Source organism: Aspergillus sydowii (genome assembly GCF_001890705.1).
Source record: "Aspergillus sydowii CBS 593.65 unplaced genomic scaffold ASPSYscaffold_5, whole genome shotgun sequence".
Taxonomy (NCBI): domain Eukaryota; kingdom Fungi; phylum Ascomycota; class Eurotiomycetes; order Eurotiales; family Aspergillaceae; genus Aspergillus; species Aspergillus sydowii.
In genome coordinates, this window is record NW_024467863.1 from 1,135,690 (window position 1) to 1,152,490 (window position 16,801).

Here is a 16,801-nt window from a genome sequence, read left to right on the forward strand (position 1 = left end):
TTCACTCTTGCCAAAGACAACCACTCGACCTCTCGACTGCTCCAGCCTCTGTGGGGAGCAAGGTGAAGGACTCGCAAATTCATCTGAGGCTGTTACTATATTTGTTGTTTTTTCTTCATTTATACCTTCGTCCCCTCTTTGAGATCTTGCGATACCTTTAACGCTTTTCCGGCCATCTGAGACTCTGAAAGAAACACCAATCGTTGTTTCCTTCGCCTTTGTCTTGGGCCGTTTCTAACTTCGTGCGAAGGACACGCGGTTTAGCTTTAATTCTACCTCATGCTCCTCTTCGACTGACGGCTGTTTGTTTTGCCTTCTCGATACCTAGATCTTTTATTTACTTGAAGTTTACCTTTCACAACTTTGGTCTCGACTTCGATTCCTTCCCCCTACCTCAGCAATTCCACACAATTTTCGAAGATGACCCCGTCAACGTCACATATTTCGAGCCAGCTGAGGCAACTAATATACTACCATCTCGACAACAACCTTGTTCGGAACGCGCTGTTTCTCGCCGGCCGCTTACATGCCTACGAACCTCGCACATCGGAAGCTTCATATCTATTAGCTCTCTGTTACCTGCAAAGCGGCCAAATAAAAGCGGCATGGGAAACTAGCAGGAATTTTGGATCGCGGGGCACACATCTCGGCTGCTCTTACGTCTACGCACAGGCATGTCTAGACCTTGGGAAATACATGGATGGCATCAACGCGCTAGAACGGAGCAAGTCTTTGTGGAGCTCAAGGAATCATTGGAGTAAGCAAACCTCTCTTTGATTGTGGCCAGACATGACGCTGTTTGCCACTTTTCGCAGACCAGGCCGATACTGATGGGATTCACACCGTTAGACAAACATAGCGAATCGCGCAGACAACACTTGCCAGATGCCGCCGCGGTATTATGTTTACAGGGGAAATTATGGCAAGCTCACAAGGAACACAATAAGGCTGTAGATTGCTACGCTGCGGCTCTTAAGCTGAATCCTTTCATGTGGGATGCATTCCTGAGCTTGTGCGAAACTGGTAAGCGTTCATCGACCACTGGCGGGGATGATCTTTTCTCTAAACTAACAATTCTTCGGAAGGCGTTGATATGCGAGTTTCAAATATTTACAAATTAAGTCCCGAGTTATACGGCATGGTATCGTCTTCTGTATTAGAAGATGTAGAATCCACGTCCGACAAAGGTGCTCCCCCCGATGGCCCCTTACAAACGCAGGCCAACGTAAATCCAAGTATCGACCCGTTCACCTCCGCCGCGGCTCGCAACGAATCGAACACTACTCATGGTAGCTCCGCTTTGTGGGAAAAGTTTAACGGAAGCACAGTTAGTGTCGCGTCATCAGGAACCGGCCATGTTATGCGTGAAGGCATGGAAACCCCTGGTGGCCATAGCAGCGAGTCTGACGAACCCCGTGTAACCAATGGGACTAGTGCGGATGTCTTTGAGCCGCCATTAGCCCCTGCAAAGAAAAACCGAACAATACAAACAATAGGCGCCGATCATTCCATGGATCCCCCACCAAAAATGAGGCCGACAGGCATACGACAACGAACACGAGCTAGAGTCGACCCAGATGAGCAGACAGGTGCTCACACGGAAAGGGACGTTACTATGGGTCATAGAGTCGGAGATCGCAAACGAACAGTCTCCGGCCAGGTTGCGCATTCTTCCACATCGAATTCAACAGATCAATCAGGCGGGCAACGACGAAGTGTGCGGCTCTTCAACCAAATAAAGCCCACATCAAATAAAATCTCGAGTGCAGCACTAGGGGTGAAGGATGGCCGAGAAGTGAAGAAAGTGAGGGCTACAGGAACGAAGGGGCGAACAGCAACAGCCTCCCATGTCGGCCGCGTGGTTAGCGGCAATAACCGGAGGCACATCGGTGAGATTCACGACAGCGATGCTAAAGAATATCGGGGGACATCTGTGTCGACGTCAAATGGTATTCAGCACGCATCATCCAGAGCATCTGCATCGGAGCGATCCAAGACAGTCGAGGCCCTGGCTTGGATCTTGGATTTGTTCTCAAAGCTGGCTACCGGCTATTACTGCTTAAGCCGGTATAAGTGCTCCGATTCCATTCAAATATTTGGCTCTCTTTCACAGGGCCAACGCGAGACACCCTGGGTTCTTGCCCAGATTGGACGAGCCTACTATGAGCAAGCAATGTACTCTGATGCCGAGAAGTACTTCGTTCGGGTGAGGGCAATGGCCCCATCAAGGTCAGAAGACATGGAGATCTACTCAACAGTCCTTTGGCATCTGAAGAACGACGTCGAGCTCGCTTATTTGGCCCATGAGCTGATGGAGGTTGATCGCCTATCACCGGAAGCCTGGTGTGCGGTTGGGAATTCTTTCTCACACCAGCGGGACCACGACCAAGCTTTGAAGTGTTTCAAGCGTGCAACCCAATTGGATCCACAATTTGCCTATGGATTTACGCTCCAGGGCCACGAGTATGTCGCCAACGAGGAATACGACAAGGCACTGGATGCGTATCGCAACGGCATCAGCGCCGATAGCCGGCATTACAATGCCTGGTACGGATTGGGAACGGTCTATGACAAAATGGGCAAACTAGACTTCGCCGAACAGCACTTCCGAAACGCAGCCAAGATTAACCCATCTAACGCTGTTTTGATATGCTGCATCGGCTTGGTTCAGGAAAAGATGAACAATCCCAAGGCAGCATTGATCCAGTACAGTAGGGCCTGCTCTCTTGCTCCTCATTCCGTCCTCGCTCGATTCCGAAAAGCCCGCGCATTGATGAAACTACAGGACCTCAGATCTGCTCTTACAGAACTGAAAGTCCTTAAGGACATGGCGCCGGATGAGGCCAACGTCCATTACCTACTTGGAAAGTTGTATAAAATGCTCCATGATAAGGGCAATGCCATCAAGCACTTTACGACGGCCCTGAATCTTGATCCCAAGGTAAGCTGTCCCATCATTTCTAATGCTGTTTCAAGCATACTGACTTTCGTTTAACAGGCAGCACAATACATTAAAGACACAATGGAAGCCCTTGACGATGATGAGGAAGATGAAGAAGATATGGCATGATTTCACTCTACATTCACACTTCTCTTTTCGGCTTTCGTCTCTCCTCGAGACTACTCCATTCACCTCTTGGGCCCTGCCCCCATACCCTCTTCTCCACGCTAGAATACTCTGTACCCTAATATGCACGCGGGGTTGGCGTTTCTTTACTGGGTGTCGGATTTACAGCAGCGACATCAGCATTACACGGGCGTTTTCCGGTGGATTGGTTACAACATGCATTTGCGTTACGTTACCTCTGGCATTCTCGAAAAAACAGTGTCGAGATTCTGGATTTTGTATATTAGCGTGGGTTGGCTTTGTCATTGCAAGCAAGATATCACCTCGCTGAGAAAAGCCAGGCAGGCGCCACGACCTTTGACGATCTGCTTGGCTTGGTTTTATAGTAGTTAGAACATCCTTATGTGCATTGTTATGAATGAAGCATAAGTTTCGCGGAAAAAAGTGCTGAAATGATCCTTGTAGTCAGTTTTAAAAGATTTGCCATTCGATTGGCCGAAAATATGTAGATCTAGCCAGCTTGGAGGCGGTGGTGGAAAGCAGGCAGCATAACGCTTCCACTACTATATGATATTCAGCAGCTTTGCAATACACATAGACTTAGCACTGATGGTGGTGACGACGAATTTATTCAACAAAAGCACTTGGAGCTGTGAGCGTGGTTGACCTCCAGCTGGAGATGTTGATCGAATGCGGAGAGCGGTGAAGGCTGAGCGATGGAAAAGTGACGGAAATATTATTCAGCCGAGTCATGTGAACACCCCCCATTTTGTTCTCTCTGAAGCCGACGGTGGGACATCGCAGAAGGGCGAAGATCTCAGAAGCCAAAAGATTCAAATACTGGCCTCGGTACCGACTCCGAACCTTTTTTCTTCCTTTTCCATTGCTGGATCGGTCTATTCTTTCCGCCTCTACCGCCCTCCTGCCGCCGCTTGCCATGCTGTTGGCCGCATTGTAAATATTTAGTTCGCAACCGGCCTTCTGACCTCGTCACGCTTCTCCTCGCTCCATTGGTGGTAAGATGATCTCCCTTCCCAGTCTCAAGAATTCTGCGTCTTGAATTTCAAATGAATAACCGTCGGATATTACCACTAGTAGAAACCGCCCTCTTCAGACGTCCCCGTATCATGTCGCTGCTTTCCTACATTACATCAGGCGTGAGCACCTATGTCGCTTTGACCGCCTCCCTGTTCCTCCTCGGCCTCGGCCTTAAAGTCCCCCGTGCGAACTTCGCTGCGCGCTGTCTAGCAGCCTATGGCTCCCTCATCGTCTGCGCGATATACGGTGTAGTCGCCTCGGTTGTCCTCCGACTGGTGGGGTACGGCCGAGTTTCACAATGGGCCACTGCCCGCAGCTTCAAGTGGGTGATGAGGTTCACTACCGGCGTGCGCTTCGATATCGTCGAAGGCCAGGAGCACCTCTCTACGCGACCTGCCGTGATCATCGGGAACCACCAGTCCGAACTGGACGTTCTCATGCTCGGCGCTATCTTCCCGCCTTACTGCAGTGTCACGGCAAAGAAGTCGCTCCGCTATGTTCCTTTCCTGGGGTGGTTTATGTCGCTTTCGCGGACGGTCTTTATTGATCGGGCGAATAGGGAAACGGCTGTGAAGGCCTTTGACAGCGCTGCGGAGGAAATGAGGGTTCACCGCCAAAGTGTGTTTATTTTCCCGGAGGGCACAAGGAGCTACTCGGACAAGCCGGAGCTTCTGTCTTTCAAGAAGGGTGCTTTCCATTTGGCTGTCAAGGCCGGTGTTCCCGTTGTTCCGGTTGTTGTAGAGAACTACTCGCACATCCTGGCTCCCAAGAAGTATAGGTTTGAGGCCGGCTCGATTAAGATTCGAGGTACGTGTGTATCCGTCCGCTTTTAGCCCATTTCTGTTGTTGACCAGTCTAGTTCTCCCACCAATCAGCACTGAGAACCTCACACCGGAAGATGTTGACTCTCTCACAAAATCGACTCGCGAGTCGATGCTCAAGAACTTGCTCGAGATGTCTGATGCCGAGGAGGCTGACGGCTCTGCCTCGCTGCCGAACGGGAAGTCAACTGCGGTTGAGCTTTGATTTGCCGCTACTTCCTATGTGGCAGCCTCAAATCTTGGCCTTTTACAACTTCCGACCCGAGTGCGCACCCACTTGGAGCGGAATATCCGGCTCTTTCACTCTGAATATCTGAATATATTGCACGATGATACGCCGTCATGATAGCACGCGGATGAAGACGATAGACTACTAATTATTCGGGCGGCGCTTTGGCCATATTGGTCGGCGGCTCTGGAGTAATGTTGCCTGGGAAGAACATTTGGGCGTTTCCGTCTATGGCAAGCATATGTGGCTATGGATTGAATAACCCAAGAGACGCGACAGGGACAACAACAACCACCTTCCGCCAGGACGGAGTTTTGCTCTGACCCTTGGACGAAGATCGGAAATGTTATATTGGACTCGCATATACCCTTCGAACTATGATAGATGATATGATATCCAGTCAGCCATCTTTTTGTCTTATATCCTATTTATAGATGAATGCAAACACCTTAACCTGTAGCTTTTGTTTTATATGTATATGCCAGCTTAGAGTATTCCCACTATAAGTATTTCCCCTTAGGATAAGCAATTGCATACCCCCGTCGCACAAGGTCGAATATCCCGCTCAATGTCGAGCTTTTCAAACGGCATCCATGGATCTTGGCCTGCGCTTTCGCTCTCACCTCCGCCCTCTTCACCAGACCGAGAGCCAGCTCCTAGTCCGCCGCCTCTCGCAGCCGTGGCAAACAGGAAGTCATTCTCCAAAGCAACAACCTCAACCCGCACATCCTCTAGAACATCCCTTTTCAAAGTCGTCTTAACCCCCTTATACGGTTCCCCAAACTTTCCGTCGCCGCTCTCCGCAGCAGGTGCGGGCGAAGGCGCTATAACATCGTTGAACTCTAGTTCTCGCAACCAGGACGCTAACAGTGCTTCTCCTGTCATTTTGATATAAGCCTCCTTCAGCGCCCAGTATGTATAAAACAGCCTGTATCCGTACTCCGCGTGGTCATTGACACCGCCATTGCTCGTGGGGTTTGTGCTGGATGATGGAGCGCCAGGCAACCGCTTCATTTCCGCGATTTCACGCGCCGAAAACACCTCGGAAAATATATCGACGTAATTATATAATGATGCAATGGTGCGCTCTTCACCGGTTCGGCCCTGCCGCTCGTTCACGCATGTAATATCAATTCCGACTTCTGGTTTGCGGAAGGGTGAGTCCGAACTGGGATCCGGATTGGTTGGTATGGTTGTTCCGGCAATTGCAACCATTGAAGCCTGGTGGCTGACGTTGAATTCGACGTTTACTACTGTGTCACTACCGTTTGACCGGGACGGGTCTGGAATGAAGCATGGCCGTCTGTGTGGATCTGGTGTGCGTGAAATGACGATGGAGGACCAGGGAACGCGGCAGGTTCGGTGGATGAAGAGATATTTTAGGAGATTAGAGGCCAGGGACATGTGCCTGTCTTTGAGGTGGTAGAACTTCTGGACGGCGGCTTGGTCTGGTTCTTGCAGTGTGGTGAGGAGGGGGAGGGTTGTTGTGGAAAGAGTAAGAGGGCGGGTGTCGATGTACCATCTTGTTAAGGTTGGCGGATCTTGAGTGCCTCTATCCATGGCTGTCGCTGATGTTTATATGCACTCTTAAGGTATTCACGTCTTTTGTTTATAATTCGGACGTTTGCAAGCTTGCTGAGGGGTTGATGTAAGCCGGGGATTTTAAAGACAGCTGGTCATAATACTGCAGGCATGATGAGAAGCAATAAATGGCTATAGTATGCAAAGACAGATCGTAAATTCGTACTAATCGTAATTCATAGTTGAAATTAGAGAGAAGAATTAACTGATAACATGAAGCTATCCAAAGTCAAACAGTTGATTTCCGGGGCGTATCTGGAGGGGCAGCACGTGGTGATAAGGTTTCCCGCGGGCAGCTGCTTACATAACTGCATTTTTCCTAAATGCGCCGCCATTGAGTTGGTGGCCATTGCCTCTTACTTCTCTACTCGACAGGTGCAATGATCAAAATTACTGTTGGGGTTCTCGCCTTGCAAGGCGCATTCCACGAACATGTCGTGCTACTGAAGAAAGCGGCCGCCTCGCTGGTTTCACAGCAAGTTTCCTCATCGCATTGGGAGTTTCTTGAAGTCCGGAACTCGCAAGAACTTGAGAGATGCGATGCGCTTGTTTTGCCAGGGGGTGAGAGCACAGCCATTTCTTTGGTGGCGGCTAGGTCGAACCTGCTTGAGCCTTTGCGTGACTTTGTCAAGTACGTGTGCTTTACGGAAGTTAGGTGAAATTGGATGTATGGTGGTGACTGACTCATACTTCGTCTCCGCAGGGTGCATCGCAAGCCGACGTGGGGAACTTGTGCCGGGTTGATTTTGCTCGCGGAGTCGGCCAATCGGACTAAGAAAGGAGGACAGGAATTGATTGGAGGTTTAGATGTTCGGGTGAATCGAAACCATTTCGGCCGCCAGACGGAGAGCTTCCAAGCGTCCCTTGAGCTGCCATTCCTCAACTCCCTCGGCGAACAAAAGCCGCCCTTCCCAGCTGTTTTTATCCGAGCGCCGGTCGTCGAAAAGATCCTGCCACATCAAGAGGGTGCTCAGGTTGACGAGCTCCAGAGAGACGAGACGGTTGTCGCTCCCGCACGACAGGCTGAGAACGAAACCGCCCGAAAGGCAATGTCACGCGACGTGGAAGTACTGGCCTCTCTACCCGGACGGGCAGCGCGTTTAGCCAGTGGTGGTAATGCTGTATGTGCGGATGAGGAAACCGGCGATATCGTCGCTGTGCGACAAGGCAACGTTTTTGGCACGAGCTTCCATCCCGAGTTGACCGGTGACGAAAGAATTCACACCTGGTGGTTGCGGCAGGTAGAATATTCTTTAAAGCAACTGTGAGACGAAGTCATGAAATAGAATAGACCACCACCTTTCCACGCTAATTGGACAATGTGCTAGACTTGGGTATCAGATGTAAATAGAAGTTTTTAATGCGCCATTGTTCGCTACCGGTATTAGACAGAATGTAGTGTATATGAACGCCGTAACTGCGCCAGTCAAACCAGATATTCCTTACACTTCACCTACCGGCTCCATATTCATCTTCTTCACGTTGTCGTTGGTCGTCGGCGTATGCGCGCCCGTAACCACCACGACCAGGGTCGTACTCTTCTCGGTATTCATCACGGACCTGGCCACCGGATTTACCTCGTCTGTCGCGAGTCAGTCTCTTGTCCGCTGTAAAAGAATTCTGTTCTGTTGCATACCCGTATTGCCGGCCCTCCTCGAACCCGGGATCGAGATCCGTTCGAATGATTCTCTCATCAAGCTTAGTCCCTCCAACGTATTTCAAGCAATCAAGCGCGTCCTGATGCGTATAATACTCAACAAAGCAAAACCCGCAAGGTGTCTTGTTGTACCGGTCGAGCCCCATTACAAGACGTTTTATCTCTCCGCATCTGGACTTTTGTTAGCACAGCTTCCGGGTTATCATCGGTTGGGATTCGGACTTTGAGAAAAGCTCGTGAATCTGTTCCTCTGTCGTGTAAAAAGAGCTATTAAGGTCAGCAATTGGTTGATCCACGCAAAAGCGCGACAAGACTGCGAGGCATACAGGTTACCGACATAGAGAGTCGTAGCGTCCCTAAGGCCTTCCATGGGATCCTTTGGTTCCTCGGGCTCGTCCATATTGTATCTGCGCTTTTTGTTCTATTTGCAGACCGAGTTAGTGGTGCAAAGCTATCACAGCATAGTTGTAAAGCTCTACCTTTCCAACGTAGTAGGCGCTGGGGCGGTCGAGCCGCTCGACCGTGTTGCGACGCTCTGGTATACTCATTGTGGCGAGACAGGTAGCGCCGATTAAGTCTGCGAAACGAAAAGAGGTGTTGTGGAAGAAGAATGGGCGGAGGGATCGAGATGGAGAGATGAGCGCAGGTCCGCACGAGAGCTTCGGTGGGTTTGTCTTGGCGCCGCTGCTGCTTTTGCTTTTGTTCCTTTGATCTCCCCGGCGCTCTTTCACCTTGCACCCCAAAATTTCCCACCGGGGCTCAACGAGTTCTGCAATTTTATCTTTTACATCTCCTGTGTGGCGCCTGGATTTTGATCAAGACGGTCTCATGGAATAATTGCCCCGACCATGCCGAAAGTGATCAGCTACACTCCTCCCTGGCTCTCGCGCCCTTCCCCCGGCGCCTCTTTGTTTTCAAGCTCAGCCCCCAAGGATCCAGGAAGCCTGCGGAGTCCCAAAGGTGCTGGCTACCTTGGGCCCTCGCGGACACTTGCAAGGCGCGGAAATGAAGTTTTCACGGTTGTCGACAATCAGATCCGCTGGTCGAGCCTTACCCGATTGAAGGATGAATGGCAGCAGCGCGCTAGGTCGAAGAACCAACAAACTGATGCAGATGGCGTTCCCTACAGAGTGAGCATAGGTGTGACTATTGTGGTTGGAATATCTACTGATAATGGGTTAGACTCTGGTAGTTCCGGTGTACGAACAGATCCGACAAATTATTCCTTCTCCGAACGGCGCTTTCCTGGCAATTGTCGCAGAACACACCGTTTTCATTGCTGTTCTTCCAGACACCTCGCACTTGTCGGCATCAGACAACTCTCCGATCCGCGTGAAAACATATCAACTTGGACCGACGACACATGTCATCTCAGAGTCACCGGTGGTATCGGCACTATGGCACCCGCTTGGTGTCTATACCAATCTCGGAGGTTGTCTGGTGACAGTAACCGAAGATGCGGTTGTGCGACTCTGGGAGCTGGACCGCAATAACCATTGGTCTTTCGACCGTCCGGCCTTGGCCGCTGATCTCCGGAAGCTCGTTGATGGGACTTCCTCTGACCAAGACTTTGCGCCTTCTGGATTTGGGAAAAACAAAGGCTTTTCCTCAGATTATGTTGACATGGAGGTAGCATCTGCTCGTTTTGGCGGAGTTGGCAGCGAGAAGGAGGACGCCTGGGCGGCAATGACGCTTTGGATTGCGATGAAGCCGGGCGATCTTTATGCGCTTTGTCCGTTGTTACCTTCCAAGTGGAGAGCACCATCGGCTGCAGTCCCGTCACTATCCGCGGCGATTGTACCCAAGATGTCTGCTTTGGAGGAGGATCCGCTTGATTATGAGGACCAGTTGACAGCCTGCCGACAGCAGTATGAATGGCTTGCAGAAATTGACAACCAAGAACCCTTGCAGATAATTCCCGGCTCTGCGACGGAGCCCGAGTCTGAAATCCTGACTCGTCCCGCTAACCTTAGTGCAATCCCTAAGATGCAAGGTCCATTCCGCGTTGATACCGGAGATGAGTTTGATGACCTAGACCTCTGTGATATGCTGGTCGTCGCGTCTAAAGCTGACACCGATGCTCTGATGCTGGGGGAAGAAGACGAATTGAGTATTGATAGTGGCGATGACAAGCTATCAGCCACCTTAATCTGTCTTTCTTCTTTGAGCGGTAGGGTCTACATCTGCCTTGACTTGGAAGGCGTAGAGGGCCAGTGGCTCCCAAAGTCAAGAAAGAATGCGTTTCATGTGCCTGAGTCCGAGTCATCCGATTTACTCTTGGTGGAAATGCTGGATACCGTCAAGGCAGATCGACGATCATCAAATATGTGGCCGATGTTTACGCCCGACGCCCATTCTCGGTATGGATTTTTTGTGACGACCTCACATAGTGTTGTCTTCATTTCGCTTTCTTCGTGGATACAACGACTTGAAAGTGAGTTGCAGTCCGAGGACACTTCTGGGTCGGGATTCCGCCTTCAAATTCTCTGCGAAGGCAATGCGTCAGTCTTGGAACCCATTATTCAGGTAGATGAGGACGTCAGCACTTCCAGCAATCAGTCCTTCCACCTCCCGGCTTCTTTGGTCTACTATGACTATGACTTGGGCTACCTGTTACTTAACTCCCATGCGTCTCATCCGTATGCTGCTGTTCTCGAGAAGCCAAACTTCTTCCCGTCGTTTTCGCTCGAGGGGGATTCCCAGCAATCAGATTCACCTACAATCCCCCCTCATCGACCTCCTTACCAAGTTCCTTCGGTGCTTTATTCTGATTCTCCTCTGGAACTCTTTGTCGATAAACAAGTTCCCCATCGCTACCGGAGCAGTCTCAAGGAACCCGTGCTGCTATCTCCAGCCACGCTGGATCTAGTGGCAGCCGCACACCGGATTCTGTCTGCCCATACCAACGCACTTGAACGAGCTGCATCAGATCTCTTCCGTCGGTGTGAGAGGTTGCAGGGAGAACTACGAGACCAATTGGGCCAAATATCCGATGTAGCCGATCGGATCCAGGGTGTATCGAGCGAAATTGGCGAGGATGGTTTGAGGAAGGAGGGGTCCAGAAGTAGTGCGGCTTTGGATGAGAGGTTGAAGACAGCCAAAGACAGACAGGCACACCTAGTCCAGCGATACGAGGCGCTCCGGACCAAGGTGCTGAAATCTGGTGGAAGGCCGCTTAGTGAAAAGGAGTCATCATGGATTGCGGAGGTTGAGACGATATCGGAGTCATTTGACAAGGAACGCAAGGAAGAATCTACACAACAAATATCTCAGCGACTGGAAGCTGTAAGTTATTGACCCCCTCCCCCCTCCCCCCCCCCTCTCTCTCTCTCTCTCTCTGCTCAGCGCCCCATACTAACGATTCTTGTAGGTCAAGGAAATCGCATCGGAATTACTCGCAGAAGCCAAGTCTGCTGCTGCTAGAATTCCCGCTGCTACGGAGCCCAGCAGCCCGGCATCTCCCACCAGCGCACAACCTCGGGTTCCCCAGCGACTTCAAAGGGCAAAGGTTGCCGATGCTATGCAAATGGTGGAACGGGAGTAAGTATATCATGGAGCCCCTAAGGAATAATTGCTAACCGGCTTTTCTTAGATCTGCTGTCATTGAATCGATCACAGCACGTTTGGCTCGGCTTAATACAATCGTATGATGGTGCCTGTGTCTTATGCGGTTAGCAGTACCTCTTTGGGCGATAAAAGAGATGCGTTTGAAGCGTTGTATCTCGGTGATAGATTTAGGGAATGCGATTCTAAATGTATGAAATGTTGATATGATCTACAATCGTGCCCATGAGCAATTTTCAACTTCCATTTTCTGCTATATAGGCAAAGAGCAAAGACTGTAAACCACATGGGTATGAAAAAGCCCATTGTTACTGCGGCAATACTTTTCCTTTTATTTCATTCACTGTTCCACCAACCCATTCATTTCTTCACACGAAGATGGCCGACCAAGCTTCGTTGGCTCTCTCTGGTAACTCTATAAACAACACGCAATCGGGTTATCTCGTCTGTCTCGCGTCCTTCCTTTGCGATTTTGCTGCCCTGGCTTTCCATAGCATACATTATCACAGTCTTCGACTGCATCCATATCTCTCAACATGCAAACACAGAAGCCTACAAAGCCCACCTACACACCCCAGATTCCTTTCCCTAGCCCGTACCGCATCGCTTCTATATCCGAACACAGCGGCACCTTCAGCGTCCCCTTCAACGCCGGCAGCGTCAGACTACCCCCATCCCTCAGCAGTGTTGTGGTCGGGGATCTAGGCAGAGCTCTCGACAAATGCAACCGCGCTGCGCTTGCAGCACACAACAGGCTGCAGACCATACACAAGGAGCGCGAGCAGCGGTACAGGAATCTATGCCCGAACGATCCCGCGAATAAAGAAGACTACGGCAGACACGCCAGCTCAGTCGACAGACTTTTCGCCTGGTGCAGCGACTACGGTAGTGGGCCATATACATATAATCCGACCCTTGCGCCGGCGGCGAAGATACCGTGCTTTGGGATGACGCTGATATTAGACCGGGAAGCTTATGCGCAATGGTCTTGGAGCTATAGGAGATTGCTTAAGGACTTTGAAGATACGGAATATAGAGAATATAACCTCGCAAGGATGGAATTTGAGACGATGGTGTATATTGCTAGGGCGAAAGGGACTATTTCGCTCGAAGCGTTTCGCGACCTGGATCGGTTTTGGAAGGGCTGTTTCATGCGTGAGATGAAAAAATGGGAGGAGGCGGCTTCTAGGCAATTGGAGCTTCCGACATATGAGACTGTTATTCAAGAGGTCCTTGCTGCAATGCTGAATAGGGTTGAGAATGGGGAGGGCCTGGTGCGGGAGTTGCGGGAGCAGCAGCTTGGTTGGAGTCCGACGCCCAATTATTGTGGGTATTTTCCGGGGTTATAGTTGGATTGAACGTATATTGCCTTTTTATAATGTATCGAAATGAGCTATGTATGATGGAGAGCTGTTCTATTGGACTCTGCGCTGGATTGGGGAATCCATATCATGTCCCAAAGAAGACAGTAACAGTAACACAAGGCATCAAACTATTAGTACCAATTTGAAATAATCACTATTCAATATCCTCAAAGTCTGACACCCTCTTCCTCTCTACACTCGCCCTGTCATAGTAGGACGGCCATGCTGTTCACGTGACGACAAAGCCCTATCCTGGGATCAAAGCAACCAAGACAATGACCTTTATAAAACTACTTTGCTTTGTTCAGATATAATAGCTACAGTATGTATATACTATAATTTTGTTTGTCATCCATTATTCTCATGCTTTGTCTTTTTCACAATGTACTTTCATTGTCCCATTCCTCATGAATCTATATAATCCCCTTTGTACCCAGGTCCCCGTTTCCACCACCTTACACAATCCCACCGGGTCAGATACCCTTAACCCACCAAAATGTGTCTCTTCTGGACAGTGAAATACGTCTGCCGCTGCATCTACGACGAGTGGTACCGGCCCTGCCAATCAAACGACAACGCTAACCAAGCGCGCCAGCAAAAGACCTGGTGTTACCAGCGCAGCATCCAAGAGATCACCGATGTCTTGACACTGTGCGAAGCGTGTTATGCCAAAGTTGATGCCCGCGTCCGCAAGGATGGCCTCAAGAAGGTGCTGCAAAGCGTAGAGACTTTCCCGCTTGCCGAGCCGCTGGGGATGCTGATCGCGCTTGAGAACGATGAGAGAGAGCAGTGGAAGGCGTTTGGGAGGGAGCGGCAGGTGTTGTTGCTTGAGAGCGAGTGGTATATTCCTGAGACAGAGGGGCCGGTGGATTCGGGGAGGTTAAAACTAAAGTAAGTGAGCCAGTACAAGTTGGTCGGGAGTCCAGCGAAGTTGGCTTGGTAATAACTAATTTTTTTGTTTTAACTTAGGCGTCCAAGACCAATGGTGAAGAAGGGAGAGAAGAAAAAGAAGCTTGCTGAGCAGGAAAAAGACCGCGCGCTGAGTGGGAGCGCCTAGACAGAACCTGCCTTGCTGAACATTGTTTGCGGGTTAGAATCCCCGTTAAAGGCCCCAAAAGAACAATCTATATAGCTCATGATCATCTAAATATGTTTTGGATACCAGATAGTGATTTCCTTTTGTCTTATAGCTTGCTTTATGGTCTCTGCCCCAGGAACATGTAGACTCACACTGGAGAATGTCAAAACTTTTATAAACTCCAGAAATATGATTCTAATTGGTTGCAATTCTCAAATGAATTGNTGAAAGTAAAAGTACAGAGTGTCGTGAATTCGTAACATGAGTCATGTCTAGCAATTCATCCTCAGTAGTCTACTTCTTCAGCGGACATGGCCTATCCAACCGCTGTTTTGTTGTACACCAGATGATGAATGAGACTGCTTCAAACTCCAAAAAAAGTTTCATCTCTCATACCGCCCATTATACTCCAGATAACATCGTGTTGTAGGAGGCTCAAATAATAGTACCCGCCCTACAGAGCTCTTGGAAAAGGACATCACCATCCTCAACGCGTTCATTGAAAGCGCAGTGCAATTCATCCAGTAATTTCTCATAGGTCGGTACTGCCATATACCGAACAAGCACTTCCCATTTGTCCATTTCCCTCAGAAATTGTTCGTGAAGTAAGGTGTATAGTACTCTACAAGTGTGCTCATCAAGATCGCCGGTGACTCGAGCAGCCTGAATTCCCCGTGCACAATCCTTCTTTAATCGGCAGTATTCTGCGTATTGGCCCTTAATGCGCTTGCATTCTTTACCATAGTTAGGTGTCCATTTATTGTATGCGTCACGAGAGATACAAATTCCCTCCACGGCAATCCGCTCAAGTTTCGGCGTTGCTGCTAATGTGGGATTGGCTGGATAGTAATCCGCTTTCCAGTCGGAAAGACGGTTTATAACGTTGGCATGACGAGCTGAACGCAATTTATCGTCTTTTGGGCACAGGGCTTCGTAGCGCTGCTGTCTGCGCTTGTCGATGGCTTCCAGGGAGAGCATTGATTCGCCTGCGGCGGATTGGCATTGGTTGAAAAATGTGCTGAGGTACGCTGGAACAGTTTCTGGATGATGGGGCATTAGTAGAGCAGATTGGAGCTGAATCTTTAATCCACTTGGTATCAAGGACTTAGAGATAGGGCGTAAATAAGTAGGGAGTACATCGGACATCGTATTTTGCTGAAGGCGATGGTCTTCTCGCTACCTGGTCAAGTAGTATGGAAAGGAGGATTTATGAATAAATGCAATAACAAACGAAGGAAGAAAAGAGAGGAGATATACAGAGAACAACGATATAATCTCTAAGAAGTTTACACCGTTCATTGATAACGTAGCAATGAAAGTGGGAGCAAAAGTTGAGCTGATCCATGTTGCCAGCCTGTAGTGGATGGGCAGGTGCAACCCAGGATTTACAATAAGGAAGCCGTCTCCAACATGGGAATGGAGGCCCCGAGAGAACAAAATGAGGGTGTGCAAATATCTCTATGGTTTTTATTCTGTTTCGAAGGTTACTTGGTTCGAGAAATGATATATTTATAACCCAAAATTTAATTTATTGCAGCCTATTAAGAGCGAAACTGTTAGTTGGCTCTGTTATCAACCAGGTCAGGGTTCAAGTTTCAACATACCGCTCGATAAGATGAAGGCCGGATCCTGACTCAACAATGTCACTGACTTCACCCGGTTGCAGAGCAAACGCGGCGTCCTCAAACTCTTTCTGCATTTCGCCGTGCCCAAAGAAGCCGCTTTGGAAGAGTTAGTAATCATTGAGCGAGATAATGGGGATAATATCCACGGTGACAAAGTGTAGACGTACAGGTCGCCCTTCTTCCGAGCGCTACTACAGTCTGACTCGGACATCGCAAGGTCTCCTAACCGGGTCTCCCCTTGCAGAATGCGCTGCTGGTGGCCGCGGAGAATTTCACGGGCCTCGTCTTTCGTCCGGGTAATTTCCGCTTCTCTCCAGCTGCTAGGCCGCCGACTGTCCTTGTGCTTGACTAGAAGGTGACTGCAACGGATTTTGCCCTCGCTTTGGTTCGGGTACGGAGAGGCGGCGGCTCCGCTATGGTATGTAGCCATGTAACCCTTGAGAGTGTCCATGTCCGTATCTGCTGGAGGCTCCCACCGCGATTCTCGGGTTGCAGGATTGAAGTAATAAGGGAGGTTCTTGGAGTTGGAATGGCGAACCTCCCATCCTGCTGGAAGACCTGTGTTTACCTATGACGAAGAAGTCAGGGAATGAGGTTGAATGGGTTGGGGAGTCAGGGAGAGGGCTCGAAGCATACCATGTTGGCTGTGGATTGTTGCGATTGTAGAAAACCGTGACACGACAAGTCCGAGGCACAATGAAGTTATAGTACTAGTGTAGTCGCAAATAGATCGGTTGTGATGACGCGGGGAAAAGTGACAGGAGGGGAAGCAACAAA

The 16,801-nt window shown here is 49.8% G+C and overlaps 10 protein-coding genes across 10 annotated transcripts; 6 read left to right on the top strand and 4 right to left on the bottom strand.

Annotated features, from left to right (window-relative positions):
• Positions 1–420: 420 nt before the first annotated feature.
• ASPSYDRAFT_150612 (anaphase promoting complex subunit bimA) lies at positions 421–3,070 on the top strand (the record flags this gene model as incomplete). The annotated part of the gene is made up of 4 exons (XM_040842023.1): positions 421–757; positions 850–1,023; positions 1,086–2,941; positions 2,999–3,070. The coding sequence occupies 4 exons, from the start codon at positions 421–423 to the stop codon at positions 3,068–3,070; spliced, it is 2,439 nt and encodes an 812-aa protein (XP_040702635.1).
• Positions 3,071–3,824: 754 nt separating this feature from the next.
• ASPSYDRAFT_45230 (1-acylglycerol-3-phosphate O-acyltransferase SLC1) lies at positions 3,825–5,615 on the top strand. Its single transcript, XM_040846997.1, has 3 exons — positions 3,825–4,083; positions 4,164–4,912; positions 4,965–5,615. Exons 2-3 carry the CDS (start codon positions 4,195–4,197, stop codon positions 5,129–5,131), a joined length of 885 nt encoding a protein of 294 aa, XP_040702636.1. The 5' UTR covers positions 3,825–4,083; positions 4,164–4,194; the 3' UTR covers positions 5,132–5,615.
• Positions 5,616–5,671: 56 nt separating this feature from the next.
• Positions 5,672–6,715, bottom strand: ASPSYDRAFT_58043 (4'-phosphopantetheinyl transferase family protein; the record flags this gene model as incomplete). Its single annotated transcript, XM_040849469.1, has 1 exon — positions 5,672–6,715. One exon carries the CDS (start codon positions 6,713–6,715, stop codon positions 5,672–5,674), a length of 1,044 nt encoding a protein of 347 aa, XP_040702637.1.
• A 401-nt stretch (positions 6,716–7,116) lies between these two features.
• Positions 7,117–8,004, top strand: ASPSYDRAFT_31467 (pyridoxal 5'-phosphate synthase subunit PdxT; the record flags this gene model as incomplete). Its single annotated transcript, XM_040844876.1, has 2 exons — positions 7,117–7,367; positions 7,440–8,004. 2 exons carry the CDS (start codon positions 7,117–7,119, stop codon positions 8,002–8,004), a joined length of 816 nt encoding a protein of 271 aa, XP_040702638.1.
• A 181-nt stretch (positions 8,005–8,185) lies between these two features.
• Positions 8,186–8,941, bottom strand: ASPSYDRAFT_151156 (nuclear cap-binding protein subunit CBC2; the record flags this gene model as incomplete). The annotated part of the gene is made up of 5 exons (XM_040842076.1): positions 8,186–8,318; positions 8,373–8,564; positions 8,616–8,660; positions 8,720–8,814; positions 8,873–8,941. 5 exons carry the CDS (start codon positions 8,939–8,941, stop codon positions 8,186–8,188), a joined length of 534 nt encoding a protein of 177 aa, XP_040702639.1.
• Positions 8,942–9,241: 300 nt separating this feature from the next.
• On the top strand, positions 9,242–12,043 carry ASPSYDRAFT_31469 (uncharacterized protein; the record flags this gene model as incomplete). Its single annotated transcript, XM_040844877.1, has 4 exons — positions 9,242–9,523; positions 9,576–11,678; positions 11,764–11,933; positions 11,986–12,043. 4 exons carry the CDS (start codon positions 9,242–9,244, stop codon positions 12,041–12,043), a joined length of 2,613 nt encoding a protein of 870 aa, XP_040702640.1.
• Positions 12,044–12,493: 450 nt separating this feature from the next.
• On the top strand, positions 12,494–13,306 carry ASPSYDRAFT_89562 (uncharacterized protein; the record flags this gene model as incomplete). Its single annotated transcript, XM_040852187.1, has 1 exon — positions 12,494–13,306. One exon carries the CDS (start codon positions 12,494–12,496, stop codon positions 13,304–13,306), a length of 813 nt encoding a protein of 270 aa, XP_040702641.1.
• Positions 13,307–13,817: 511 nt separating this feature from the next.
• ASPSYDRAFT_31471 (uncharacterized protein) lies at positions 13,818–14,216 on the top strand (the record flags this gene model as incomplete). Its single annotated transcript, XM_040844878.1, has 1 exon — positions 13,818–14,216. The coding sequence occupies one exon, from the start codon at positions 13,818–13,820 to the stop codon at positions 14,214–14,216; it is 399 nt and encodes a 132-aa protein (XP_040702642.1).
• Positions 14,217–14,834: 618 nt separating this feature from the next.
• On the bottom strand, positions 14,835–15,455 carry ASPSYDRAFT_89564 (uncharacterized protein; the record flags this gene model as incomplete). Its single annotated transcript, XM_040852188.1, has 1 exon — positions 14,835–15,455. The coding sequence occupies one exon, from the start codon at positions 15,453–15,455 to the stop codon at positions 14,835–14,837; it is 621 nt and encodes a 206-aa protein (XP_040702643.1).
• Positions 15,456–15,528: 73 nt separating this feature from the next.
• pin1 (peptidylprolyl isomerase ESS1) lies at positions 15,529–16,751 on the bottom strand. The gene is made up of 4 exons (XM_040846998.1): positions 16,661–16,751; positions 16,192–16,592; positions 16,004–16,120; positions 15,529–15,937 (listed from the first exon to the last, which is right to left on the bottom strand). Exons 1-4 carry the CDS (start codon positions 16,661–16,663, stop codon positions 15,928–15,930), a joined length of 531 nt encoding a protein of 176 aa, XP_040702644.1. The 5' UTR covers positions 16,664–16,751; the 3' UTR covers positions 15,529–15,927.
• Positions 16,752–16,801: the final 50 nt, after the last annotated feature.